The 27,447-nt window shown below is 42.2% G+C and overlaps 2 protein-coding genes across 2 annotated transcripts; one reads left to right on the top strand and one right to left on the bottom strand.

The window, feature by feature from the left end:
* Positions 1-377: 377 nt before the first annotated feature.
* On the top strand, positions 378-12,369 carry LOC135546384 (NAD(+) hydrolase SARM1-like). Its single transcript, XM_064974762.1, has 10 exons — positions 378-1,665; positions 3,091-3,478; positions 3,633-3,863; positions 7,414-7,626; positions 8,321-8,412; positions 8,550-8,743; positions 8,821-8,953; positions 9,113-9,302; positions 11,342-11,463; positions 11,686-12,369. The coding sequence occupies exons 1-10, from the start codon at positions 1,187-1,189 to the stop codon at positions 11,822-11,824; spliced, it is 2,181 nt and encodes a 726-aa protein (XP_064830834.1). The 5' UTR covers positions 378-1,186; the 3' UTR covers positions 11,825-12,369.
* A 620-nt stretch (positions 12,370-12,989) lies between these two features.
* On the bottom strand, positions 12,990-19,406 carry slc46a1 (solute carrier family 46 member 1). The gene is made up of 7 exons (XM_064974763.1): positions 18,858-19,406; positions 17,556-17,790; positions 17,165-17,321; positions 16,483-16,967; positions 15,911-15,994; positions 15,576-15,732; positions 12,990-15,475 (listed from the first exon to the last, which is right to left on the bottom strand). The coding sequence occupies exons 1-7, from the start codon at positions 19,176-19,178 to the stop codon at positions 15,418-15,420; spliced, it is 1,497 nt and encodes a 498-aa protein (XP_064830835.1). The 5' UTR covers positions 19,179-19,406; the 3' UTR covers positions 12,990-15,417.
* Positions 19,407-27,447: the final 8,041 nt, after the last annotated feature.

The raw sequence follows: 27,447 nt of genomic DNA on the forward strand, positions 1-27,447 counted from the left end.
CCAACATCTAGTGGAAAGCCTGCCCAGAAGAGGGGAGGTTGTTATAGCAGCAAACGGGGGACCAACTCCATATTAATGCCTATGAATTTGGAATGATATGTTCAACGAATAGGTATCCACATACTTTTGGACATTAAGTGTATCAATTGATGTGCACTGTTTTATCTTATTGTAGCTCCATAATAACCTATTTAGCACAGTTGATGTGTGTACCACCTTGTTGATTGATTATACTTCTACCTTTATCCACAAGGGGTCATAGTGGAGATGAGCACCATACTGGCGCTTTGTTGCTGAGCGGGCCTCGGCATGACATGTCCGTCTGTAAATATATCTTGAAGATAATGGGCGGTCCTAGCTTCGAGGACGTTCGAGGATGCTGAGTCAAGGATGTCAAGGAGAGAGTCTATTTTAAGAATACGTAGCCTAAATAAGATATATGTGTTATGGATTAAAGCATAACAAGTCGTTTCAATATAGTCATGTGAATAGACAGGAAAAAGGAAAACCGTGAGAGTAATTTTGATCGACAGTGCGTCTTTGTCTGGATTACACCTCAATAATGCAAGCAAGAGACAGAAGACAACAGAGCTGTTTATATTTCTCCATCCAGCTGGTAAACATAATTTGATATGTAGTAGGATTTTTGAGACAATTGTTTTTCCCTGTCTGTTTTTCCTATGAGTTCTCTAAACATCCGCAGTGGTGATACATTATCTAATAGTGGACACAGTGAAGGCTTGATCAATTTTTTGGCGTCGGGTTATTCTGAGTCGACGTAATTTGATCCAACAAGGCCTTGTGTAAATGATAGGAGAAAACGGAGGACATCCGGGTTTAAATGCAAGCATAGTGTGACGGCTTGGTCATGATGATGCGAGATGAGTCTTTATTCACTTATTTTCAAAGATGACATCAGTGTGATGATGATGCAATTTAGTGAAAGCTGTCACTTTGATTTTATAGCTCAGCATCCAGTCCAGATGATGGGATTGTAATTTCACCTATTATGGTTTGTTCATGTATCTAAACAACTTGCTTGCAAGACAAACATTGTTTCCCATTCAGTTATAACCAGGTTATTACGCACAGGTTTATTTCTCCAGAGAAACTGGCCTGATAACTGATCTGTTATTGATTAGGGCCTGCAACAAGCCCTCTTGGCACTGACAGAGATTGGCAGTTGATGCTCTTATCTCTAACCGTTTTCCTCTGGAGACTCTATCGATACCTCTCCATGTTCAGCTCCGAAAGACTCACGGTACCGGAATATGTCATTCGGTTTGGGAACCGGAGGTCGGGCAGCTCGACCTCATCCTCGGAACCGAAAGCACCACCGGTCTCACCGGGTGTCCACGGTGCCGACGTCCAGGATGTTTTGGATACCTCGCTCCCTGCCCTGCGCTCCGCTATCAAGACACTGAAATCAGCCAAAGATACATCGGATCTAGACGAGACCCGCAGGGCCATCGCAGAGACGTTCCAGTTAGTGGAGGAGGCCTGGGTTCTGCCTACTGTGGGCCGGCAGGTCGCGGAGGAGATATGCAACAGGATACGACTGGACGGAGGACTGGAGCTGCTCCTGCAACTCCTCATGACACCTGCTGTGGAGATCACCTATGAGTCTGCCAAACTACTGGAGCAGATACTGGTCTCTGAGAACAGGTGTGTATTCACTACAGGCCTACATGCACTTTTTCAGTTGTACAACATATTACCTCGGTCCTAACCTTTAGGGCCAGTTTCCAGGACCCAGATACAGATAAGTCTTAGTCGTTCTGGGGCGCCAGGCAGCCTAGTGGTTAGACCAGGCAGAGGCAGCCTAGTGGTTTGAACATTGGGCCAGTAACTGAAAGGTTGCTGGATTGAATCCCTGAGCTGACAAGGTAAAAATATGTAGTTCTGCACCTGATCAAGGCAGTTAACCCACTGTTCCCCGGTAGGCTGTCATTGTAAATAAGAATTTGTTCTTAACTCACTTTCCTAGTTAAATAAAGGTTTAAAAAAAACATTTATAAACTCAGCCAGTGGGTTGGGGAGGAGCTGATTACATGTAATTGCTACGGTAATTACAGTAATTGTTGCGTTACCAGCCAAAATATTGTAATCAGATTACAGATACTTTTGAAAAACTAGATGATTACTTCAAGGATAAGTTTTACATTTAGAAAGATTGTTTGCGAAAAAATATTTGACACTTCTCTGTTTTTTCAATGGCATTCAAATCAGCATTGAAAAAAGGAGCAAATGTAAATTTGTTCCACCTGAGTGAGTCTGATCATAAGTCAGAGACCACTATGACGACACACCAAATGTGTTTGATGGATCGAAGGAAAAGAGCAGGAATAGTCATTTGTAGGCTACAGTTCAAGCTATGTTTTCCAGTCGCACCGTTGGAGGTAAGGATGACAGCAGTAGTGTAGTCTAGGCGATACAGATATCACTTATTATTGATCAAAGCATGCCATTCCATGAGCACAGCATTTATTTTTCAACTCAAACCAATGAGCCCAATCAGTCCTCCATGACAACAAAATCATAAATAGAGTAGCGCTGGCTAATAAGTCCTTAGTTTTTGGTGCTCAGGTAAAACAATTTGGATAATCTATACTTCCATATTTCCAAGTCCCATTCCTGAAGGTCAAGGGGTATAACATTTATTGGAATGACTGTAATTCTGATAGACTTTGGTTTTTAATGTAAAGATACAATTTTATCATATTATTATATGTAGTAGAAAGCGACGGGTTAGAAGAATCATACATAATCAACTCATAAAGTAAAATTTAACATCCATATGGCCAGATATGTAAACTTTAACATTGATTTATCCTGCAATAGATGTCTTCAATTGGTAACATACATTTTTGCCTTCTTCTAATGCTTCTTGAGGGGAAAGTAATATAAAAGTAACTCAATGTAATCAGATTACTGAGTTTGGGTAATCCAAAAGTTACGTTACTGATTAGAATGTTGGACAGGTAACTAGTAACTGTAACGGATTACATTTTGAAATAACCTACACAACCCTGCCTAGTTATATACTAATCATTTTCTTTACCCTCTTCACCTCTCTCTCTTCCTATTCAGAGATTACGTGGCTCACATGGGTCTGGGGGTGATCCTGAACCTGACGAGGGAGACAGAGGATGCCCAGCTGGCCCGCAGTGTCTCAGGCATCCTGGAGCACATGTTCAAACACACCGAGGAGACGTCCGCCCAGCTCATCGCCAATGGCGCCCTGGATGCCCTGCTCTTCTGGTGCCGCGGTACCGACCCCACCGTCCTCCGCCACTGTGCCGTGGCACTCGCCAACTGCGCCATGTATGGCGGCCATCACTGCCAGCGGCTGATGATCGAGAAGCAGGCAGCCGAGTGGTTGTTTCCGCTGGCGTTCTCCAAAGAGGACGAGCTCATCCGCTTCCATGCGTGTTTAGCGGTGGCCGTGCTCGCCAATAACCGGGAGATCGAGCAGGAGGTGGGTCCTGTGTGGCTCAGTTAGTACAGCACAGAGGTTGTAACACCAGGGTGGTTGGTTTGATTCCTGCACTGGCCACCTATACAAAAACACGTATGCACACAACACTGTACATTTCCCTGGATTAAAGTGTCTGCTAAATGTATTATTATAGGTGGTGAAGTCAGGGACGTTGGAGCTGGTGGAGCCCTTTATTGCATCTCTGGACCCTGATGAGTTTGCCAGGAGCTTGCTGGACAGTGCGGACAGCATGCAGGGGAGGACGGCTGCAGACCTACAGCAGCTGCTGCCACTACTGGATGGGGCCAGACTGGAGGGGAAGTGTATCGCTGCCTTCTACTTGTGTGTCGAGACCAGCATCAAGTCACGCCAGCGGAACACCAAAGTCAGTATCAGGGAGCAAAAGCACACCTGATTCAACCTTGATAAGCAGTTGATTTGCTGAATCAGATGTGTCAGTGCTGGGCTGGAACAAAAGCCTGTACGCCCTCCCTGTGGTGACCACTGCACCTTAGTGCAGAGTTTCACAAACTTGGTCCTCGGGACCCCAAGGGGTGCACGTTTAGGTTTTTGTCCTAACACTACACAGCTGATTAAAATGATCAAAGCTTGATGATTAGTTGATTATTTGAATCAGCTGTGTAGTGCTAGGACAAAAAACTTTGTGGGTAGTGGATACAGGGATATCACCCAACAACCTTTTGGGGCCTAAAACCACTTCTGGTGCCCACTTACCTAACTATATATAAAATAAAATTGCATTTGTCACACGCTTTGTAAACAGCAGGTATAGACTAACTATGAAATGCTTACTTCCCAACAATGAAGAGAGAAAAATGAATACAAATAATATCACAAGGAATAAATACACAATGAGTAACGATAACTTGGCTAAAAACTGTACATGGAATACCAGTACAGAGTCAATGTGCAGGGGTATGATGTAATTGAGGTAGATATGTGCATATAGGTAGGGGTAAAGTGACTAGGCAACATGATAGATAATTAACAGTAGCATCAGCATATGTAATGAGTCAAAATAATTAGTCCAAAAGGGGTCAATGCAGATTGTCAGGTTAGCTATTTGCTTAACTATTTAGTAGTCTTATGGCTTGGGGGTAGAAGCTGTTCAGGGTTCTGTTGGTTCCAAACTTGGTGTATCGGTACCGCTTGCCGTGTTGTAGCAGAGAGGACAGTCTATGACTTGGGTGGCTGGAGTCTTTGACAAGTCCACTATGGCCCCGATGATGTGGATGGAGGCGTGCTCGACCCTCCTGTAGTCCACGATCAGCTCCTTTGTCTTGCTGACATTGAGGGAGAGGTTGTTGTCCTGGCACCACACTGCCAGGTCTGTGACATCTTCTCTATAGGTGGCCTCATTGTTGACGGTGATGAGGCCTACCACTGTTGTGTCGTCAGCAAACTTAATGATGGTGTTGGAGTCGTGCAAAGCCACAAAGTCATGGGTGAACAGGGAGTACAGGAGGGGACTAAGCATGCACCCCAGATGGGCCCCTGTGTTGAGGGTCAGCATGGCGGATGTGTTGTTGCCTACCCTTACCACCAGGGGGTGGCCCATCAGGAAGTCCAGGATCCAGTTGCAGAGGGAGGTGTTCAGTCCCAGGGTCCTGAGCATAGTGATAAGCTTAGAGGGCACTATGGTGTTGAACGCTGAGCTGTAGTCAGTGAACAGCATTCTCACATACAGTTGGAGTCGTAAGTTTACATACACCTTAGCCAAATACATTTCAACTCAGTTTTTCACAATTCCTGACATTTAATCCTAGTAAAAATTCCCTGTCTTAGGTCAGTTAGGATCACAACTTTATTTTAAGAATGTGAAATGTCAGAATAATAGTAGAGAGAATGATTTATTTCAGCTTTTATTTCTTTCATCACATTCCCAGTGGGCCAGAAGTTTACATACACTCAATTAGTGTTTAGTGGCATTGCCTTTAAATTGTTTAACTTGGGTCAAACGTTTCGGGTAGCCTTCCACAAGGTTCCCACAATAAGTTGGGGGAATTTTGGCCCATTCCTCCTGACAGAGCTGGTGTAACTGAGTCAGGTTTGTAGGCCTCCTTGCTCGCACACACTTTTTCAGTTCTGCCCGCAAATGTTCTATGGGATTGAGGTCAGGGCTTTGTGATGGCCACTCCAATACCTTGACTTTGTTGTCCTTAAGCCATCTTGCCACAACTTTGGAAGTATGCTTGGGGTCATTGTTCATTTGGAAGACCCATTTGCGACCAAGCTTTAACTTCCTGACTGATGTCTTGAGATGTTGCTTCAATATATCCACATAATTTTCCTACATCATGATGCCATCTATTTTGTGAAGTGCATCAGTCCCTCCTGCAGCAAAGCATCCCCCACAACATAATGCTGCCACCCCTGTGCTTAACGGTTGGGATGGTGTGCTTGCAAGCATCCCCCTTTTCGCTCCAAACATAACGATGGTCATTATGGCCAAACAGTTCTATTTTTGTTTCATCAGACCATAGGATATTTCTTCAAAATGTATGATCTTTGTCCCCATGTGCATTTGCAAACCGTTGTCTGTCTTTTCATTGCGGTTTTGGAGCAGTGGCTTTTACTGTGGATAGACAGTAGATATTTTTCTACCTTGGAAATTGCTCCCAAGGATGAAGCAGACTGTGGAGGTCTACAATTTTTTTCTGAGGTCATGGCTGATTTCTTTAGATTTTCCCATGATGTCAAGCAAAGACTCACTGAGCTTGAAGGTAGGCCTTGAAATGCACCCACAGGTACACCTCCAATTGACTCAAAGGATGTCAATTAGGCTATCAGAAGCTTCTAAAGCCATGACATAATTGTCTGGAATTTTCCAAGCTGTTTAAAGGCACAGTCAACTTATTGTATGTAAACTGAGCCATGACCTGCCTTTCAAAGCATTTGGCTAATGATGTGAGTGCTATGGGCAATAGACATTTAGACAGGTTACCTGGGCGTTCTTGGGCAAAGGGACTATGGTGATCTGCTTGAAACATGTAGTTATTACAAACTGGGTCAGGGAGAGTTTGAAAATGTCAGTGAAGACACCCGCCAGCTGGTAAGCACATGCTCTTAGTACGTGTCCTGGTATCCATCTGGCCCCTCGGCCTTGTGAATGTTAACCTGTTTAAAGGTCTTACATTGGCTACGGAGAGTGAGAACACACAATCGTTTGGAACTGCTGGCGCTCTCATGCATGGTTTCGTGTTACTTGCCTCGAAACAAGCATAGAAGGCATTTAGCTTGTCTGGTAGGCTCGCGTCACTGGGCAGCTTGCGGCTGGGATTCCCTTTGCAATCCGTAATAGTTTTCAAGCCCTGCCACATCCGACAAGCGTTCAAGCTGGGTGTTTGATGGCTCATTGAAGGTTGTAACGGGATTTCGAATAAACATCCGGATTAGTATCCTGCTCCTTGAAAGCAGAAGCTCCAACCTATAGCTCAGTGCGGATGTTGCCTGTAATCCATGGCTTTTGGTTGGGATATGTACAGTACGTGCGGTCACTGTGGGGACGGCATCGTCGATGCACTTATTAATGAATCCAGTGACTTATGAGGTAAACTCCTCAATGTTATCGGATGAATCCGAACATATTCCAGTCTGTGCTAGCGAAACAGTCGGTTAGCACCCATTTCACGTGACCACTTCCGTATTGAGTGCGTCACTGTTACTTCCTGTTTGAGTTTTTGCTTGTAAGCAGGAATCATGAGGATAGAGGTATGGTCAGATTTGCAAAAGGGAGGGCGAGGGAGAGCCTTGTATGCGTTTCTGTGTGTGGAGTAAATGTGATCAAGTTTTGTTTCATCTAGTTGCACAGGTAAAAATGAAGTAAAAGGGATTTAAATGTTCCTTCATTAAAATCACCAGCCCTACAATATCAATGGACATACAATTGAATGTGTGTACGTTCTTCCTCCCAGATCTTCCAGGAGATCGGTGCGGTGCAGAGCCTGAAAAGGATTGTCATGTACTCCAGCAACGGGACGGCCTGTGCCCTGGCCAAGCGGGCACTGGGGATGATGGGGGAGGAGGTGCCGCGACGTATCCTCTCCTCCGTGCCCAACTGGAAGGGCGGTGAGGTGCAGAGATGGCTCCAAGTGATTGGATTCAGCTCTTATACTGAGCGCTTCCAGGTGTGTGTTTCTGTGTCTCAGTGTGTGTTTGTGAGAGAGAAAGATAGATCGAGATAGCGATAGCAAACAACAAGGTTTGAAAAATAAACAATGAGAATGTTCTTCTATAGTCCTTGTAAAGATGGTGACAAAATAAGGTGAATGTTTGGTTTCATATCTATTAGATATGGATACCTACAGGTAACTACCAAAATAATAGAAATACTTGAGTAAATGATGGATACTAAGTACATTAAAAGCAGCAATTAAGCAATTAACATATCATCTTGCTTAGAGACATGTATTTTGGCCATTATTTTGTCAACCATGGCTATGCCCCCATACGATGACAATGCCCCCATCCATAGGGCACGAGTGGTCACTGAATGGTTTGATGAGCATGAAAACAATGTAAACCATATGCCGTGCCCCTCTTAGTCACCAGATCTCAACCCAATTAAACACTTATGGAAGATTCTGGAGACAGCGTTTTCTACCACCATCAGCAAAGCATCCCTCCTATAGAGTTCCAGACACTTGTAGAATCTATGCCAAGTCACATTAAAGCTGTTCTGGCTCGTGGTGGTCCAACAACCTATTGAGACACTTTATGTTGGTGTTTCCTTTATTTTGGCAGTTACCTGTATATCTCCTTAGCCTCTTACTCACTAAATTAACTCAGTCTTTCTCTCTACTCTCTCTGCCCATGCTTCAGGAGCTGCAGGTGGATGGTGACCTACTGCTGAACATCACAGACCAGGAGCTGAGCACTGACCTGGGCATGACCGCAGGACTCACTCGCAAGAAGTTAGTTCAATCATCTGTCAAGTTTTTGTCAAGCTTATAAAACGTCTGTTACACCAGTCAACATCAGTGAAATTGAGCATTGAAATAAAATCCTCACCTCACCTCACCTCACCCTTCCATTTTGTTTTGTCTTCTAGGTTCCTCCGTGACCTGCGCGTGCTGAAGACCTACGCCAACTACTCGACCTGTGACCCTAACAACATGGCTGACTGGCTGGGCGAGGTGAGCCCACGCTTCCGCCAGTACACCTACGGCCTGGTGCAGTCTGGCGTGGACCGCAAGAACGTCCTCCACCTCACCGACCAACAGCTCCAGTCAGACTGTTACATAGGTGGGTTGTGAGCCAAAAGGCACATTTAAGTTCCCTGCAAGACAATGGAGAATAAAGTATTCCTTTTCTCCTTCTAGAGAACGGCATCCATCGCGCCAAGATCCTGGCAGCCACACGTAGGCCGATTAAGCCGTGTCTGACCGATGCCCAGCCCCCTGGACTGGATGTGTTTATTAGCTACCGCAGGACTACCGGTTCCCAGCTCGCCAGGTCTGCAGAGAGGGAGAGGAAGAGGGAGAGTCATGGATAGGGCAAGGAATAATAGTCAGGAGAGAGGGAAAGCTAGGGAGCTTTGGAACAACATTATCAGGTTTGTCAGGATTATCTGGAGGCTAAGATCTATAGATCGTTAATTGTTCCACCCCCCAGTCTGTTGAAGGTCCACCTGCAGGTCAGAGGTTTCAGTGTGTTCATTGACGTGGAGAAGCTGGAAGCAGGGAAGTTTGAGGACAAGCTGATCCAGAGCGTCCAGTGGGCACGGAACTTCATCCTGGTGCTGTCTGCCAACGCCCTCGACAAGTGCATGGGTGACACTGGCATGAAGGACTGGGTACACAAGGTCAGACATAGACGGATCTATACACAGAACAATATACACTGAGTATACAAAACATTACTTTTTCCATGACATAGACTGACCAGGTGAATCCAGGTGAACACTATGATCTGTTATTGATGTCACTTGTTAAATCCACTTCAATCAGTGTAGATAAAGAGGAGGAGACAGGTTAAAGAAGGATTTTTAAGCCTCGAGACATGGATTGTGTATGTGTGCCATTCAGAGGGTGAATGGGCAAGACAAAATGTTTAAGTGCTTTTAAATGGGGTAAGCAATACTTACCTGGTTTGTTACCCGGTTTGCACCGGTAAGCAATGCTTACCCGGTTTGCACCGGTTTGTGTCAAGAACTGAAACACTGCTGGGTTTTTCACTATCAACAGTTTCCTGTGTGTATCAAGAATGGTCCCCTACCCAAAGGACATTCTGCCAACTTGACACAACTGTGGGAATTATTGTTGTCAACATGGGGCAGCATCCCTGTGGAACGCTTTCAACACCTTGTAGAGTCCATGCCCCGACAAACATCAACAAGGGATCATAGCTTTCACATGGATTCACCTGGTCAGTCTGTCATGGAACGAGCAGGTGTTCATAATGTTTTATTCATTCAGTATAGATCCAATAGTATCTAGATGGAATTCCAAAATGTTTCTATGTGTATAATCCTGTCACTCTAGCCTTTACATGTCTAGATGTTCCATCTATATGTTGGTGATATACAATATTAGACATAGAGAGGTCTCCTGCATCAGTGGAGTCATTTGGGGCTGCAGCGTGGCCTAGTGGTTAGAGTGTTGGACTAGTAACCAAAAGGTTGCAAGATCAAATCCCTGAGCTGACAAGGTACAAAATGAACAAGGCAGCTAATCCCTTGTTCCTAGGCCGTCATTGAAAATAAGAACTTGTTCTTAACTGACTTGCCTAGTTAAATAAAGGTAAAATAAAAAATATCAGCTGAACTTAGGGTATGGCAACGTTGAAGCTCCAAGGAATTTATATAAAGTTGAAGCTCATGTATTCCATTGCTACACAATTTAAAAATGCTAAAAACAAACTGCAAAATTGACTGGACATTATCTGTCACGTTCGTTGTATGGAGGAGACCAAGGCGCAGCGTGATATGCATACATATTTCTTTTAATAAAGAAATGCAACACTGAACAAACTAACAAAACAACAAAACGTGACGCTAATATGGCTAGTGCAGACAGGCAACTTAACACAGAATAAGAACCCACAAATACCCTGTGGCTACCTAAATATGGTCCCCAATCAGAGAAACGATAAACAGCTGCCTCTGATTGGGAACCAATTCAGGCCACCATAGACCTACATATACCTAGACTTACAAAACCCCTTAGATATACAAAACCCCTAGATATACAAAACCCCTAGAAAATACAAAACTAACGTACCCACCCTAGTCACACCCTGACCTAACCAAAATAATAAAGAAAACAAAGATAACTAAGGACAGGGCGTGACATTTTTACCTTGCTGCTGTAGCTTCATTCACCTTAGTCAATAAAGGACTTAACATTCTACATTCACGCCATACAGAAATGAGCTGCTACTGTACCCACTAGTTCAGCACCGGTATTAAAAACTCAAGTTTAGTTTCATGTCAAGTCAAACAGTAACTACCTAGCCATCTACAACCATCTTCCACCTCTGCACTGTTTTCAAAGAAAAGTTGCACTGTTCACTGCAACTGCGTCAATGTGCTCTCTCAAAGGCATCCAATCGGACAAACACCCTTCTCGCACGCTCAAAGGCGTGTGCATGGTCCTAAAGCCAGCCTCTAATAATGCATTTGCCTTGGAATGATTTTAGTAGGCTATTTTAAATTATTGGTGTTGAGCGAGGGTCTGGCGACTGCCATACTCTGCCATTCCCTATTGACGCCCCTGCACTGCATACAGAACAATGTTACAGTTGAGAGATTATTTTCCCCATATACCCCTGCCCCTTACATGTCTAGACTGTAAAGACACTGTGTCTGTCTGTGATTTAACGTACCTCTCGTAAATCCTGCAGGAGATTGTCACAGCTCTCGCTGAGAAGAAGAACATTGTCCCAGTCACTGATAACTTCATGTGGCCTGACCCAAACTCTCTACCTGAGGACATGAAAACCATCCTCAACTTCAACGGCATCAAGTGAGTCAGACAGAGACGGCAGACTGTTTGAGAGAGATGAGCAGTTTGAACACTTATCCAAAGTGCACTTCGCTGGAGTTTCTTACATTTTCTTTCCCCCTGTCTCCCTCTCTTTCTCTTTCCTTCTCTCTTCTCTTTTTCTATCACTCAAACTCTCTTTATCTCTCCCTCTTTCTCTTTCTCCCTCTTTCACTCCCTCCCTCCCTTTCTCTCTCGATACAGGTGGTCCCATGAGTACCAAGAGGCCACCATTGAGAAGATCCTGCGTTTTCTCAAAGGCAACCCCAGCCAAGACCAGACAGACTGTCCCAAGACAGAGTGCCCTAGTGGAGCTCTGGTCTGTGATGATGTAAAATTGTGACCATTCGTGATCAGTAATCAACAATGTCAAACAGAGCATGGTCTGCTCTCTGGTTGGTCAGCTCTACCCGTGTGCATGTGAAGACACATTTAATAGTCAGTATTTAAATCATATGTTTTTCAGCACTTGTAAATACCATGTAGTGCTCTCCAAAACTGCTGTTCCACTGTCATAAGCTGTTATTAGCATGGTCAGGTATATTGTTTGTCTCTCAGGAAATAACCAGTCTTAAAAGTCAGCCGTTGATGGCATCATGCATTACACGTAATACAAATGTGGAGTATCTCTGTTTCCTCTCCATAGCACTGCTCTCTCATTGTTATAAATACGCCCATACTTTCAAAGAAAATACAACATTCGGGTAGCCTGAGTACCAGCCTGTTTGGCTATCATTCCAACTCCTTGACATGTTAGGCTTGGAGTTGGCAAGAGTACAAACAGATCTGGGACCAGGCTTTTAGTAATGTTCCTGTGTAAAGTACATAGTGTATGCGAAATACTGTATCTTTTTTTTCTTCTCATGGTGCTTAAATGGAATCCTGCAAGCTGGTCGACTATTGCATTGATTTGATGTGTCTTTACGATTGTGTAACCTGGGTGCTGGCAAACAGCCTAATCCAACAGAGATGACCTCTGACCGATACAGATCGAGTCTGGTCCCAGATCTGTTTATGTGCTGTTTTGCCAACTCCTATGGTCATTGTCGTGACAAAGACCATACGAGATGTCGAAACTACACAAACAGATCTGGGACCAGGATAGAAGAGGTCTACAATAACTATACTCATTATACACTTACACTCATCTGCCCAGCGACAATCAGGGGTTCACAAAGAACTCTCTCTCTCAACCAAACTTGAGGCAATGAAAAATACCATTATCAATGTATTTTGCTCATGTGAAAATGGATAGACACTCTCTCTCACTGTTCACAAAGATACAATCAGTTTACAAAACCAATATCTACACTACCACCTAAGGCTGAAGCTACTCCATGAAAACACTTCTATCCCCTGCCTGTCAGAAAGTCTTGTAGTATACAGTCACAACATGCTGCGTTACTTTGTTCAGCTAAACTGATGTAACTACAATGCTGATTTGTGGTTTGATTCCTTCCTCACGCCAAAAGAGATTCTGTCATTGACTTGGCTGCTTGACAGTCAGCCTTAGTTCACTGGCTTGTATTTATTGGATAGAAGCAATTCAGTAGATAAATGATATCACATTGAGGGCAGCGCTAAATACTGTATACATGGCTCACATTGAGGATCTTTTTTAGACCAGCATGCACCACCCCTGTCTAAATCATTTGAGGTCTATACTATTATCTGTGACATGATCCGAAAAACATCTAACAAAACAATCATGCAGTTTCTGATTATCAGTTTAAACCTCATAGCTGTGATCAATGTGACAAGAGATACTCTGATAAAAGATCTCTGATCAAACATTGGAAAATACATACATGAAGGAGTTGTTCATGATATCAATGAATTAATGTCACAATGTAGAATGTAAATTTAAATGTAAGTGTTGCAAAATGAGCACAGAAGTGATAAAATCACCAAGTTATTGTATTTATAATTAAATGAAGTGGAATGCTAACACTTTACTTTAAACATGGAATTATTAGGTTATTAGTGAGGTGTTGGTTTTGTGGATTCATATCTGTTAGTGATGTACAGTAGATACTTATGTGTACACACAGTACTAAACAGTGTGGGGGGAAGGAAAACAAAAAATGTCACCTCAGTCCCAAGCTTCCGTATTTGCTCTCAGCACTGCTAGGTATATCTTGACACTGATTTGATGGCTCTTCTGGGCTATTTCCCCTGTTGCCTTAATATATGTGTTGCTCTTAATATAGGTATGTTGACTAAATACTGTATACATAGACATGTTGGACTTCAAGATTTAGGCATTGTTGTCATTTTACAATATAGTGCCGCAACAAAAAGGATACAGTAAATCTGTGAATCTTTCTGTGCATTAAAATACAGTGCAACACTGTACTTGAAATGGATTCTTATGACGCGTTATATTGCCTTATTATTATTATGAACATATTCATAGCAGCTAATGGATTCAATGGTATTATGAAACTGTATACTAAATCAGTAAGACATGAGGCAGAAGGCCTTTAGTTGTGAAACACTCATCATATACCATGACCTTTTGTGGCTTGCTTTATTTATTGTAGAGTTTCATATGTTCCACTTCTGCATCTACAAGGTGCTATAAATGTTTTATAAGGCAATAACATTTCATAAGAAGCCAATTAAATGTTATCAAATATATAATTGGCTTTCCACATCAGCATCTACAAGATGCTATAAATGTTTTATGAGGCAATAATATTTCATAAGAAGCCACTTAACTTTAAGTGTCAAATATATCATTGGCATGATTCAATCATTCATTCGTACCATTTTCTAAAGATGATAAATATCATTCACAGTATTTAAAAATCAGTAATACTGTACGGTGCAGACATTAAAATCAATTCACAATACTGAGCAGAAACTCTTATCCAAAGCAACTTCCAGTCAGTGCATTGAACACATTGGTTACATGATTTCAGAAGACAGAAAGCCAGTAGGCATATCACAGGCCTTACTTCTCCCTAACAGCAAATCAAAATATATCACCCAAATACTGAGTGACAGTAATGCTTCAACTCTCCCCCTGTCCGCAACCCCTCCGTTTCTGTTGCATCCTTTTAAATGTGTTAGAAGATATCTGGTTGCCCCCTGTGCTACTCAGGGTTGAACCCAGGACAGTGTGTGTGGTGTGTGTGAGCTAGCTTTGGCCTTGTGCTGGGGGGTTATCATGTGTTGCTATGTGAGAACACTTTAGGGAGCAGGGAGTTTAGACTAGGCCATCTATTGGCACACTGGCACACACACACACACACACACACACTTACTTGCCTATCTATTGTATAGTATGGAGGGGTGACAGGGTTGCTGTGTTAGGGCACTTAAGGGGTTAGACTGGGTTATCTGTTGAATGGAGGGATGACAGTAAACTGTAAGCAGTGTAACTCAGTACTCCCTGACTGCTGTTAGAAGCGGATGGGTCTCGTTTTGTTCAGAGATACTAATGGTTGAGTCTGGACAAGTTGGGCTAAAGTCGATCTATCTGCTGCTCGCATGCTATGGTGACATTGAGATGCACTGTTATTGAATTTCATGTATTTTCTGCCTGCCCTTGGATAGTTTGATATAGTACTGTGGGTATTATTTGACCACAATTGTATGTCAGCTCACATTAGGTTTTCAGTTCATACAACAGAGAACTCAGACCTCTTTCTCTTCTAGTCTCAGATGACGTAGTGCACAGTGATGTCTGATATGGTGGGTTGGCGGATGATTCCAGGTTTTTGGTCTTGGTCTTTTGGTGTTGAAGCCACGGAATCCAAAATCTGTGTGGTCTAATGACAGTCAGCTACCTCTCCAGCACACTGGTAAAAAGGTGTATGTAGGGCAGTAGAGGCTGTGGCCTTCCAGGCTCACGCTGTGATGTGAGGAAGTTTATCTACTACCCATCTGTCTGTCTGTCTGTCTGTCTGTCTGTCTGTCTGTCTGTCAGTGTCAGGATGTTGCAGAGTCTTCTCTTCTGTCTGTCCTCTGATCCCGACACTCAACTATCCTAAACACACAACAGCATGCATGAATCACAAGGTATTTATGGCCTCAGTGTTTTAAATGGGGAAAACTGAAATTGGAATTTCAGGTAAGGAAGGACTTACCCAATGATCCCTGTGGGGATGAGGAGGAGGAGGGCTCCGAACAGGAAGGGGAATCCCTTCATGATGTGCAGGGTGGCTGGGTAGAGAGAGTTAAAGAGGCTGCTGGCCACCAGGGAACACAGCCCTTCCACACAGGCCACCGACGCAAACAACGCACCTGAAACACACACAGGACAGGAAATAGCACGTAGCACTTAAAGCATATTCTTATGAAGTGTTATGCTACCTTATGAACATTTAACAGGACCTTATTGATGTAATCATAGAGCACTATGAAACTGACATATTGTGAATATATCCCAGCTAAGGGCTTTCTTTTGAAAGCGCTCTCTCACCTTGTTCTTCAGGCCCCACCAGCTTGGACAGCTTGGCCCTGAGGACTGGAGTGGCTACCATGTAGAGGAAGCACAGCCCATAGCCTGTTAGAGAAGGGGAGTAGACACACGTTTACCTGTTAAAGGTACACTATGGAAGTTAACTTGGGGAATGGACACACAACAATGATGACGGGGATGTTCCATGTATAATCTATCACCATCACTAGAAGACAGTGAATAGGCAGTGAGTTTTGCAACCTCTGCCCAGCTGTGTGATCTCTGTGGAAGAAACCAGACAGGAGGAGAGAGAAAACAGAAGTCCTCCAGGGCAGGCTTATTGATCTAGTACTCTGGGAGACAGGTGTCTTACTGTGTGCTACTAGAGCGTTTCTCCTTGTGTACTGTTCTCCAGACACCATCGGGTAATACTGCTGACTTATACTGTTGCTAGCAGAGCCAAGAGCACATGTTCACTAAACTTATAATAAACTGTGAAAAAGGTCAATACATCTAGTAAACTCTAAACTGATTGTAATCTGGTTGTAATGATGTCATTTTAACTTGTTTTGTTTTCTGGGATAGCCTCTCACCTGTGAACATGAGTTCCGTAGTGTTGGCCAGTGAGATGACCACCAGGCCGGTCATGTTTGAGGCCAGTCCCACCAGAGACACCCAGGAGTCCTCTAGGCATCGCTGCAAGGTCCTCAACCCCAGAAGGCTGCTGAGGTAGGCCAGGTTCTGAGCTGCAGACCCCCAGCCAATCAGCTCTGGGCCCCAGCACAGCGGAGAGCTCAGCTCATATAGAACAAACAGCTCGCGGCTGCCAAAGTGGACCGTCACCACCAGGAAGAAGCAGAAGATGTAGAGCCACAGTTTGTACCTCCTCCATTTTGTGTAACTGCCGACCTCGGTGGGTTCGCCTAGTGCAGAGTAGAGGCGGTAGACGGCACGGTGGTGACGGGTGGTAAAGAGTTTGGCACTGGGGTCAGGGGTGACGGACTCGGGTACAAACAGGTAGGCATAGAGGGCAGCAGCCAGGTTAGTGGCCAGCACCAGCCAGAATGGGTTAATGTACCTGGGGAAGAAAAGAAAGGGTGGAGAATTTGGTTATTTCAGTATGGATCAAGTCCTCATGAGGGGTATAAGTGTTATCCAGTTAAGAAGCTTACAAACATACTGTAATCAAAAAATGAATTGAAGAAGAATATGAGAGATGTTTTTCATCCACAGATAGCGAGCTACCTTGGGCCATCTTAAGATGATATAACCTACCCTTGTGCCCGACGCCACTGCCCCCCTATGATACTGGCCAGCATGCCAGCCAGTCCCAGACAGGCCTCCAGCACTGCCACCCTGAAGGTCCGGGAGCCCCTGTCGCTGGTGTCAGCCACATAGGCAAAGCAGCCTGCCAGGATGGTGTTGAAGTCACCTGAGAGTAAGGATGAGTTAGTTGATTAATCGACAAGTCGGTCAAGGATGCCAACATTGATCAAAAAAAGTTTTTTAAGAAGTGGATTAATTGGTTAATTGGCCCGAGCAACTAATTTATTCTGAAAAACTTGAGTTGGACATGATGTATTATCTGGTTGTATCTTCGTAAAGATCTTCCTGAAGCTAACATAATGATGTCCCATCTTCTTATCAATACAGGACATATCCCTACCTGAGAGGCCCGAGAGCAGCCTGCCCAGGAGGAACCAGGCCACGGGCAGCTTGAGGTACATGACCAGCAGGTAGACCCCAGCCTGCAGGGCCAGACCCAGGCTGGGCAGGATGAGCACGGGCCGACGGCCCCCCTGGTCACTCCAGGAGCCAAGCAGAGTCACCACAAACAGCCCCACTGCAAATCCTCCCAAGTTGATGTACAGGTTCCAGTGGGCTGTCAGGGTCTCTACCTCCTGATGAATGATGAGAGGATATGGTTTGAGTTATGATGAAAGCAAACAGTTCACTGTCATGGTCAGTTATCTGCATGCCAACCTCAAACTCCAGTACCTGGTGTCCCAAGAGGAGTTCAAATGACAAATAGATGGACTGGTTGTTGAGACATGTAGTTTTTTCTAGTTGTCACCTGATGTCACTAGTTGGCGTTGCAGTATGTAAGGAAGGATTCTGTCTTACATGAAGTATTTTCATACTTATTTTATTGGCCGTCGTTTGATATATTGCACTCTATTGTGTCATGTACATGTCCTTGGCGTGCTGCTTTTAATATTGATGTCTATCAAATCAAATCAAATTGTATTTGTCACATGCCCCGAATTCAACAGGTGTAGAACTTACAGTGGAATGCTTACTTACAAGCCCTTAACCAACAATGCAGTTCAAGAAATAGATATTTACTAAATAAAATATTTTCTAAATAAACTAAAGTTTAAAAAAATCGAATCAATCAAAAAGTAACACAAGAAATGTACATCATTTGCCATAACTGTCCTGTTTGCCATAGCTCTCCTATGTACAAACCTTATGGCAGTCATTTTACTGAAGGCCCTTGGAAATGACCTGCATATCTGTAGGAATAAAAATAAATCTAATGCAATATATTGATATACAAATGTAATGGTGTTTGTTTGTGGATTGGTGATTTACATTTGTGGAAAGTCATTTACATTTATGGATTGGAAATGAATTGTACAGATCATGATACAAGAATAAAAAATGCATGCTGTGAGTTCACAATACATTTGGCATGATATTGATCCCATACAGGTCTCTCTTAAAAAATATATTTTTATATCAGCTAGACTAACTTGGTTGAATAAAGGTTAACATTTATCATAATAATCATTAAGATGTTAAACGTGAAGTTCGATTATTATTTGATGTTATTCAACCAATTAAGCAATTATTTAATCATCATTCAAGACCTTTATTTGCTAAACCAGCCGTGTTAGTGCTTGGCTGAAATAAAAGCGTGCACACAAGAACAGGAGTGATAGAGGATTGTCTAGATTTCCCCCACCTTTTGAAGTGGGTCTGGGGGCCCAGAAGTGTTGGCACATCCCCCTCCTTTTGTTCCGTTGTAACCTACGTCTTCACTGATGCGGTCCCATAGGTACTGCGTCGACAGCGGCCACTGAAGTGACAGCGAGAACATCGATAAGAACAATACGGGTTCAACAGAAACCGAAAGCGGGCAAGCGAACGGCGGCCGTCTATAGCAAATGTGTCCCTTATTCTCAACCTCCTCGTTATTACAAAATGTGTCATTTATCCGTATTTCGTCGTCTACAGACGATAGAGTATCTTCGGGAAGAATTGCTTTCGTGTCCGAATCTTCCATTGCCAGTTTGTAGGATACTAAAAAAAGATTCAAGACTCCAACTAAGATTTTCGGTTCCTTTGTTATTATAGACTCGTCTTCGCAAGACTGAATAGTTTGCGGACAAAATCTTCAAATAATTCACTTGTTCGGATCAGATACAAAGACAAAACGTACTTAAACTGTATGTAAAACCTCTAGAAGTTAATACACTAGTCTTGTCCGCATAATGGTCTCGAGATTGCCCCATCTGGACGAAGCTTCGAACTGCACCTCGAGCTTCTGTTGCTCTCCCATTTCAGGACAACTCCACGATGTCAGTGACATCGATTTCACTTTCAAATGTACTGAATGCTAAACAAAAAATAATGATTGCAAAGTTAAATAAACCAAACACTTCTATGCACAATGACTACTTTTAACAATTTTCTCAGAATATTTTACAAAAACACAGATTTAAGTTTTTTTATTTTATTTAACTAGGCAAGTCAGTTGAGATAACATTCTTATTTACAATGACGGTCTAGGAACAGTGCAGATGGTTTGTGCTGTCAGAGATTTTTAGAACCAACCCAAAATAGAACACAGCCTGATTTTTCCAATGGGAGCAAATTTATCATAGCAGGCAGAACAAGCAGGGAGATGGGCAGAACCAAACACGAGCAAGTGAGAGCCTATTATTTCGAGCATGTATTTGCATATTTCAGTTAAGGAACACCTACTCTGTGAAGTGAACGTATGCAGTAACTCAATTCGCCTATGCACTCCTAAACAACACATTTTTTGGAAACTTTGGCAAAGGGTAAAGTCTACAAAACTTAGTCCACTCTATTCGTAACATATTCTAGTTTTGGAAACAGAAAACTGTATTGAAATCAAATGTTTCATCGATGAGAACATTTGCAGAATGGCGGCAAAAATCCATCTTCTACCATTGCCGGACAATGGGCTTTCTCTCACCACTATATTTGGTAGTGTGTGGAAATGCCAAACGGATGCTTCACATTTATACATCCGGTTAAATATTGTCTCATCTGTGGCTCTGTCATTCTGTTACCAAATTTTGCCTTTGCGACGTTCTTCAAGTAAATGTGTTTTTGTAAAAATGTCTGAGGGAATTGCTAAAATTAGGCCTTGTCCTTGTGCATGGAGTTGTACGGTTTGTTTAACTTTGCAATAATTGGTTTTGCTTTTATATACATTTTAAAGTGAAACATCTGGGTCTGTGTCACTGTTGCTTTGGAATTGCCGATCATCAAATTGTCACAATGTCACCACATGCATTTGTTTTATTTCGTTAAGTAATTATTTTTTTTTAAATGGTTAAACATTTAGACATTTAATCTACAAATGATTACACATTCTGTACTCTTTATGTTATGAGATATTTATTACACATGTATCCTAATTCTAGACCTACATCATTGGATAAACTTACATTTATTAAAAAACGTTTCTTAAAAATACATTTGTTTCTATAAAATCCAAGTCTATTTTTTCCACTCTAACAATTGATTTGATTAACTTAATTGATCAAAATACATATTTAAAGGGGCAATCTGCATTTCGAACAGCTACAAAGGTTCACCCGTCACTGTTTAAAGCTTTTGGGAAACAATTCTCAAATGCATAGACAGAGCTATCGACGCAAGTACTGTCCATGATTCATTATACCAGAATAATAGTTTTAACCATGTTTTTGAGGAGTTTTTTAAAACAATTACATTGTTTACTAACAATGGAGTAAAACAAGCATATATTTTGGATTCTGATGTGGTGTGACAGTTATACTCATGAGGCATTAATACATTTTCAAAAATCAATGGATATACACTGAGTGTACAAAACATGGACTGACCAGGTAAATCCAGGTGAAATCTATGATCCCTTATTGATGTTACCTGTTAAATCCACTTCAGTCAGTGTAGATGAAGGGGAGGAGACAGGTTAAATAATTATTTTAAAGCCTTGAGACAATTGAGACAGGGATTGGGCATGTATGCCATTCAGAGGGTGAATGGGCAAGACAAAATATTTAAGTCCCTTTGAACGGGGTATGGTAGTAGGTGCCAGGCGTGCTGGTGTGTCAAAAACTCCAACGCTGCTGGGTTTTTTAATGCTCAACAGCTTCCCATATGTATCAAGAATGCACCTTGTGGAATAGCAGGGGACTGTGAAGAGACACACACAGGTACAGACACGCACACACACATGGGCGCTAGCACACACACTCTACACACACACGTACATTGTAATTGTAATATTGTTGTATGGTGGTATCATACATTTTTTGTTGTAAGTATATAGTGGTGTAACAATGTTATATGATGTGTTGTTTTATCTTTGGTTTTATGTGTAATGTATGTGTCTTAGTGTGTTTGGACCCCAAGAAGAGTAGCTGCTGCCTTGGCTGGGAATTTTCATCCTGCATGTGTCCTCACATGTTTCACCAATTTACATTTACATTTAAGTCATTTAGCAGATGCTCTTATCCAGAGCGACTTACAAATTGGTGAATTCACCTTCTGACATCCAATCCCTCTCAGAAATATCCTGACATATCCTGTTGTATTAAAGGTGCGTTCCATAATATTTCCAAATAATGTCTATGAAACATCTGTACAGTAAAGGCACAGAATTCCAGAACATCATTTGAAGCTAGTTTACTATCAGATATAACCCAAAATTAAGCAATCAATCATATCGATGAAAAAGTACTTTTCATTATTGCAGTTCAAATTCCACTATTACTGAGAAGAAAAGGCTTGTTGGGAGAAAGGGAACTTTGACTTCCAGCTGCAGCAACTGAAGTGCATTGTTACACAGATCATATAAAGACTTTTCTTTATAACTCAACAGGAATTTGTGCTGAAGAGGTATCTCAACCCAATTCAAGGCTGACTTGGGCAATAAAGTTTATATGTAAAGTACCATAATGTACCATTTATGTAACAATGTCTTAACATTGGAAAGTTGACATGAAGACTTATCCTAGTTTACGTATTGTGGTACACACACACACACACACACACACACACACACACACACACACACACACACACACACACACACACACACACACACACACACACACACACACACACACACACACACACACACACACACACACAAACACACACTATCTGGGAATCTGAGTTATGGAGTTATGGGTGGCATGGAGGAATATTCCTTCATGTTTCTAAACAGTGATGTGGGCACTTTACCCAGAGATGATGTAATGACACCATGTAATGACAGTGGTTAAAGCCAAGTAATGACAGTGGTTAAAGCCAAGTAATGACAGTGGTTAAAGCCATGTAATGACAGTGGTTAAAGCCAAGTAATGACAGTGGTTAAAGCCATGTAATGACAGTGGTTAAAGCCAAGTAATGACAGTGGTTAAAGCCAGTGGTTAAAGCCAAGTAATGACAGTGGTTAAAGCCAAGTAATGACAGTGGTTAAAGCCAAGCCAAGTAATGACAGTGGTTAAAGCCAAGTAATGACAGTGGTTAAAGCCATGTAATGACAGTGGTTAAAGCCATGTAATGACAGTGGTTAAAGCCAAGTAATGACAGTGGTTAAAGCCATGTAATGACAGTGGTTAAAGCCAAGTAATGACAGTGGTTAAAGCCATGTAATGACAGTGGTTAAAGCCAAGTAATGACAGTGGTTAAAGCCATGTAATGACAGTGGTTAAAGCCAAGTAATGACAGTGGTTAAAGCCAAGTAATGACAGTGGTTAAAGCCAAGTAATGACAGTGGTTAAAGACAAGTAATGACAGTGGTTAAAGCCATGTAATGACAGTGGTTAAAGCCATGTAATGACAGTGGTTAAAGCCAAGTAATGACAGTGGTTAAAGCCATGTAATGACAGTGGTTAAAGCCAAGTAATGACAGTGGTTAAAGCCAAGTAATGACAGTGGTTAAAGCCAAGTAATGACAGTGGTTAAAGCCAAGTAATGACAGTGGTTAAAGCCATGTAATGACAGTGGTTAAAGCCATGTAATGACAGTGGTTAAAGCCATGTAATGACAGTGGTTAAAGCCATGTAATGACTGTGGTTAAAGCACCAAACATGCTCAGAAGCTTGCATTTTCTAGTGTAATATGATGTATTCACTTGGAACACATAGTGGCCTAGGGTTGTTCCAACAACTATTATTCTACTGTACAGCAGATGACCGTTGTTATGGCACAATAAACTGTCTTCAACAGAAAAGTGCCATAAAACACAAATAGTTTTTTTTGTTTCCTTGGTTACGGTTATGGATAATAGTCTGTCACTAATCAGATTTATGTCCAACATGTATTCTTTTGTACGTGCAATTTTCCTCCTGTCCAAGATGGATACAATGAAGGATGAGGATGAGCTGTAATTAGATGAATAAACAGTTCTATCTAAGTTTAACTCAGATAATATATTTACCTTAAGATCATTTTCATTGGTTTAAATGGAACACATCCACCCACGTTCAATCCTTGAACTGAGCTGCCAAGAGGTGAGAACTCGTCTCATCTCATATCTGTTTACACTTCGTATTTTAAAGTATTCACACACACGCACGCCCACACACACGGTCTCTGTCGCTCTCTCTCTGATGAATGTATAGACACCGGTTAGAAAAGGGAAAGATGCAGGGAAATGTCTGTGCCTGTTGCCGTCGGTGATTCATACATATTATATTGACTTGTTTTATAACGTCTGCTTCCAGCTTACACTCTCAAACACATACTGTAGATCCCCTGAACGCAGCTCACTCTCCAGATCCCAATCACCTGAATTCTGATCACGTGTTCAAAGACCTGTATGTCATTAGCCCACACTATTTAGTTCAGTTCTTTGCACCCCATCACTGTGAGGTATTGTTTGTTTTGTGACACACTTCTATTTGGAGCGCTGCTTTTCCCATAATTTACTCCTCCAGTGTATGATAGTTTTTGCCTGCCTCACTAACGACGCCTTTTGCCTATTCCCTGTCTGTACTTTAGCCTATCGGATTAATGTTATCAACCTATTGCATGATCTCCCGGATGACGTTATTAGCCTTTCCCTGCCTGTACTGTAGCCTTTTTTTGACCCCCTGTGTATGACCTTCTGCCTGCCCCTGGACCCAGCTACATGCCTCCTCCTGTGGCCCTTTACCAATAAACACCTGCTGCGCCCTGCGCTTGAAACCAGCTCTCTGTCTCACCCCGTGTTCATTACAAGCTTACCGTTATAGTTGGCTTGCTTAATGTTTAAGTAATGCAAGGTAATACGAAGTCATTTCAGGTGTTACATTTTCATTTGGCTCAACATTTGTTTTGCTTTGGGATCAATCATTTGTAATCTCTTCAAAGAGAGTGAATAGTTTCAAAACATCCCAACCTATCCGAAAAAGTTGATGGTATTCCCAAAATCTGTCATTTGCTCTGTCAGAAAAAAGTTTTATGGGGGGGGAAGGGTGCTCTTACATTATTTTTTTTATTTTTTTACAATTGTTAGGACCCATTTCTCAATACTTAGGTCACTTTTTCAAAACTCTTCACACAGTCTATCAGTCTATCAGGGCTAAACTGTGGATCATTTTTCATTGCTTTGGCACAAAATTCATTCAATGACTACATCTTTCAAAGTTCATGAATTATTTTCTCACTCAGACACGACCACCACCAAAACTCTATATACCTGCAGGCCAATTTGCATGTTTACATACTCTTTTCAAAACTGTTAAACTTAAGTTCAAAACCGAACATAACACACTTGAATAAGACAGCGATTTGCTACATTTCTACAGTAATACCGTATTGAAATATATTCCAAATCTAAAACATGAAATACTATCAAAACAATTAGACCAACCACAGCTGATTGCCATTGTAGCTGAACACTTACCCAGGTGTTAGTCTTTCAATTTAATTACCATCTTTACAAAAAAGGGACATGTTAGGAATAATGCTGTACTATAATGTAAACATGGACCTAGCCAGAGATAGAGAAGTGGCTGACAAAGGAAGAAGAGTGGATGAGAGAGGGAGAGGAGTACGTATGCGTGGTGGAAGAAGACTGAGAGGAAGATCAAGAGCTGTAGTCTCAGATGAGATTAGGGCTACTATAATTGATCATGTAATAAATCATGGTCTATCTATAAGAGAGGCTGGTCTGAGAGTGCAGCCAAATCTGCAATGCTGAACAGTGGCATCTATTGTGAGAAATTTCCAGCAAAACAACAGGTTATATATGCATTCTGCAAGGGCATCTGACTGAACTGTACATCACAGAAGTAAATTGAGAAAAGCCTCCAAACCTACTTGTGTGTAATTGTTTTTGTATTTCTGCCTATGACACAACGGTTACCTCCCACAGGTGGGAGAGGTAGGATTCTCACTGCTATGCAGGAAACTGCAATCGTTGATATGGTCATCAGAAACAATGACATAAAACTCACAGAGATTTGAGACAGTGTTGGCTGACATTACATTTGGAAATATTCACAATGTAAGCATAACTATTTCTAGAGGCCTGAAACAACATCAAGTCAGGATGAAGCAGTTGTACACTGTCCCCTTTGAGAGGAACTCTGAACGAGTCAAGCGACTCAGGAACCAATATGTCCAGGTAAGAAGATTATAAAATACAGAACTGGTTTTGAACAAAACCAAACAGGGCAGCAGCACACAATGGCATATTTGTAGGTATAATGTCAACTACCGTAATAGCCTAACTCTTCTGTTGCCTTGTGGATTTATTTTAGAGAGTCATGGAGATTGAAGCCAGGCAAACACCCCACATAAACATAAACAGTGAGGAAGGAATGTGATTGGGGAAAAGAGCCACAGTGGATGTCCCGGGCCAGAGGGGTGACAACATCACATTGTGTGCAGCAATATCCTCTGATGGATTGCTGTTAGACAAACCGCTAATTGGGCCATACAACACAGAGCGTCTCATTTCATTCCTGGATGACCTCTATGGAAGGGTTATGCCAGGTGAGGAAAGGGTTGCAGCGAGGCGAAATCGGCAATGTTTGCAATTGTATGGGACAATGTGGCATTGTGGCACCACTCCCGTACAGTCACAGAGTGGTTGCAGCCCATCCCAGGATGGTGTCACGTTTCCTCCCACCTTACTCTCTATTCCTCAACCCCATAGAGGAATTATTTTACTCATGGAGGTGGAAGGTTTATGACCACCATTCACATGATCAAATGTCCCTCCTGGACGCAATGAATGCTGGATGCCTGAACATATCTGCAGAAGATTGCCAGGGATGGACCAGGCATGCCAAAAGATTATCTCCTACAGTAGCTGTATTGCCCAAGACAACATAAGATGTGATGTGAATGAGAACCTGTGGCCAAATGCAGAAGACAGGGTTGACTAGCATTGCTATTGTATCTGTATCGGTAGATGGTGTATATACAAATTCTTGTATTTTGTAATGACTCAATGCCAAAAAATGACATTAAACATATTGAAGCATATTGCATCATGTCTGATTCATTCCTGTAACATATACTGCAGTGAATTCTAAACAGTAGAGAGGTGTCATTCTTGTTTTGTAGCCATTTTACAAAAGAAAACATTGTGTAATGTTACCTGTTGTTAGTGTTTTTTAGGTCATTGTTTTATGAGTGACAAAGTGTGCTTGTTGGGTGACAACCTTTGCTAGTGTTATGGAAGAATGAGTTGATTTGAGACATGTATTTATTTTATTTATTTATTTCACCTTTATTTTACCAGGTAGGCAAGTTGAGAACAAGTTCTCATTTACAATTGCGACCTGGCCAAGATAAAGCAAAGCAGTTCGACACGAACAACAACACAGAGTTATTCGTGGAGTAAAACAAACATACAGTCAATAATACAGTAGAAAATGAGTCTATATACAATGTGAGCAAATGAGGTGAGATAAGGGAGGTAAAGGCAAAAAAAGGCCATGGTGGCGAAGCAAATACAATATAGCAAGTAAAAAAATAAAATAGAAAAATAAACACTGGAATGGTAGATTTGCAGTGGAAGAATGTGCAAAGTAGAGATAGAAATAATGGGGTGCAAAGGAGCAAAATAAATAAATAAATACAGTAGGGGGAGAGGTAGTTGAGATCTTGGTTGAAAACAGCAGAGGTGTATTTAAGTTGGTTAGGATGATATCTATGAGGGTGCCCGTGTTTACGGCTTTGGGGTGGTACCTGGTAGGTTCATTGATAATTTGTGTGAGATTGAGGGCATCAAGCTTAGATTGTAGGATGGTTGGGGTGTTAAGCATGTTCCAGTTTAGGTCGCTTAGCGACCTAGCAGCACGAGCTGG

This window comes from Oncorhynchus masou, chromosome 9, assembly GCF_036934945.1.
Source record: "Oncorhynchus masou masou isolate Uvic2021 chromosome 9, UVic_Omas_1.1, whole genome shotgun sequence".
NCBI classification, from domain to species: domain Eukaryota; kingdom Metazoa; phylum Chordata; class Actinopteri; order Salmoniformes; family Salmonidae; genus Oncorhynchus; species Oncorhynchus masou.

Coding starts and splice junctions, on each gene's coding strand:
- LOC135546384 (XM_064974762.1), top strand. CDS start 1,187: ATGCTCTTATCTCTAACCGTTTTCCTCTGGAGACTCTATCGATACCTC. Junction 7,627..8,320: donor CTTATACTGAGCGCTTCCAG/GTGTGTGTTTCT, acceptor CCCATGCTTCAG/GAGCTGCAGGTGGATGGTGA. Junction 11,464..11,685: donor CTCAACTTCAACGGCATCAA/GTGAGTCAGACA, acceptor CTCTCGATACAG/GTGGTCCCATGAGTACCAAG.
- slc46a1 (XM_064974763.1), bottom strand. CDS start 19,178: ATGGAAGATTCGGACACGAAAGCAATTCTTCCCGAAGATACTCTATCG. Junction 17,791..18,857: donor CCCCAGACCCACTTCAAAAG/GTGGGGGAAATC, acceptor ATCATTCATCAG/GAGGTAGAGACCCTGACAGC. Junction 15,995..16,482: donor TACGGAACTCATGTTCACAG/GTGAGAGGCTAT, acceptor CTTCTCTAACAG/GCTATGGGCTGTGCTTCCTC.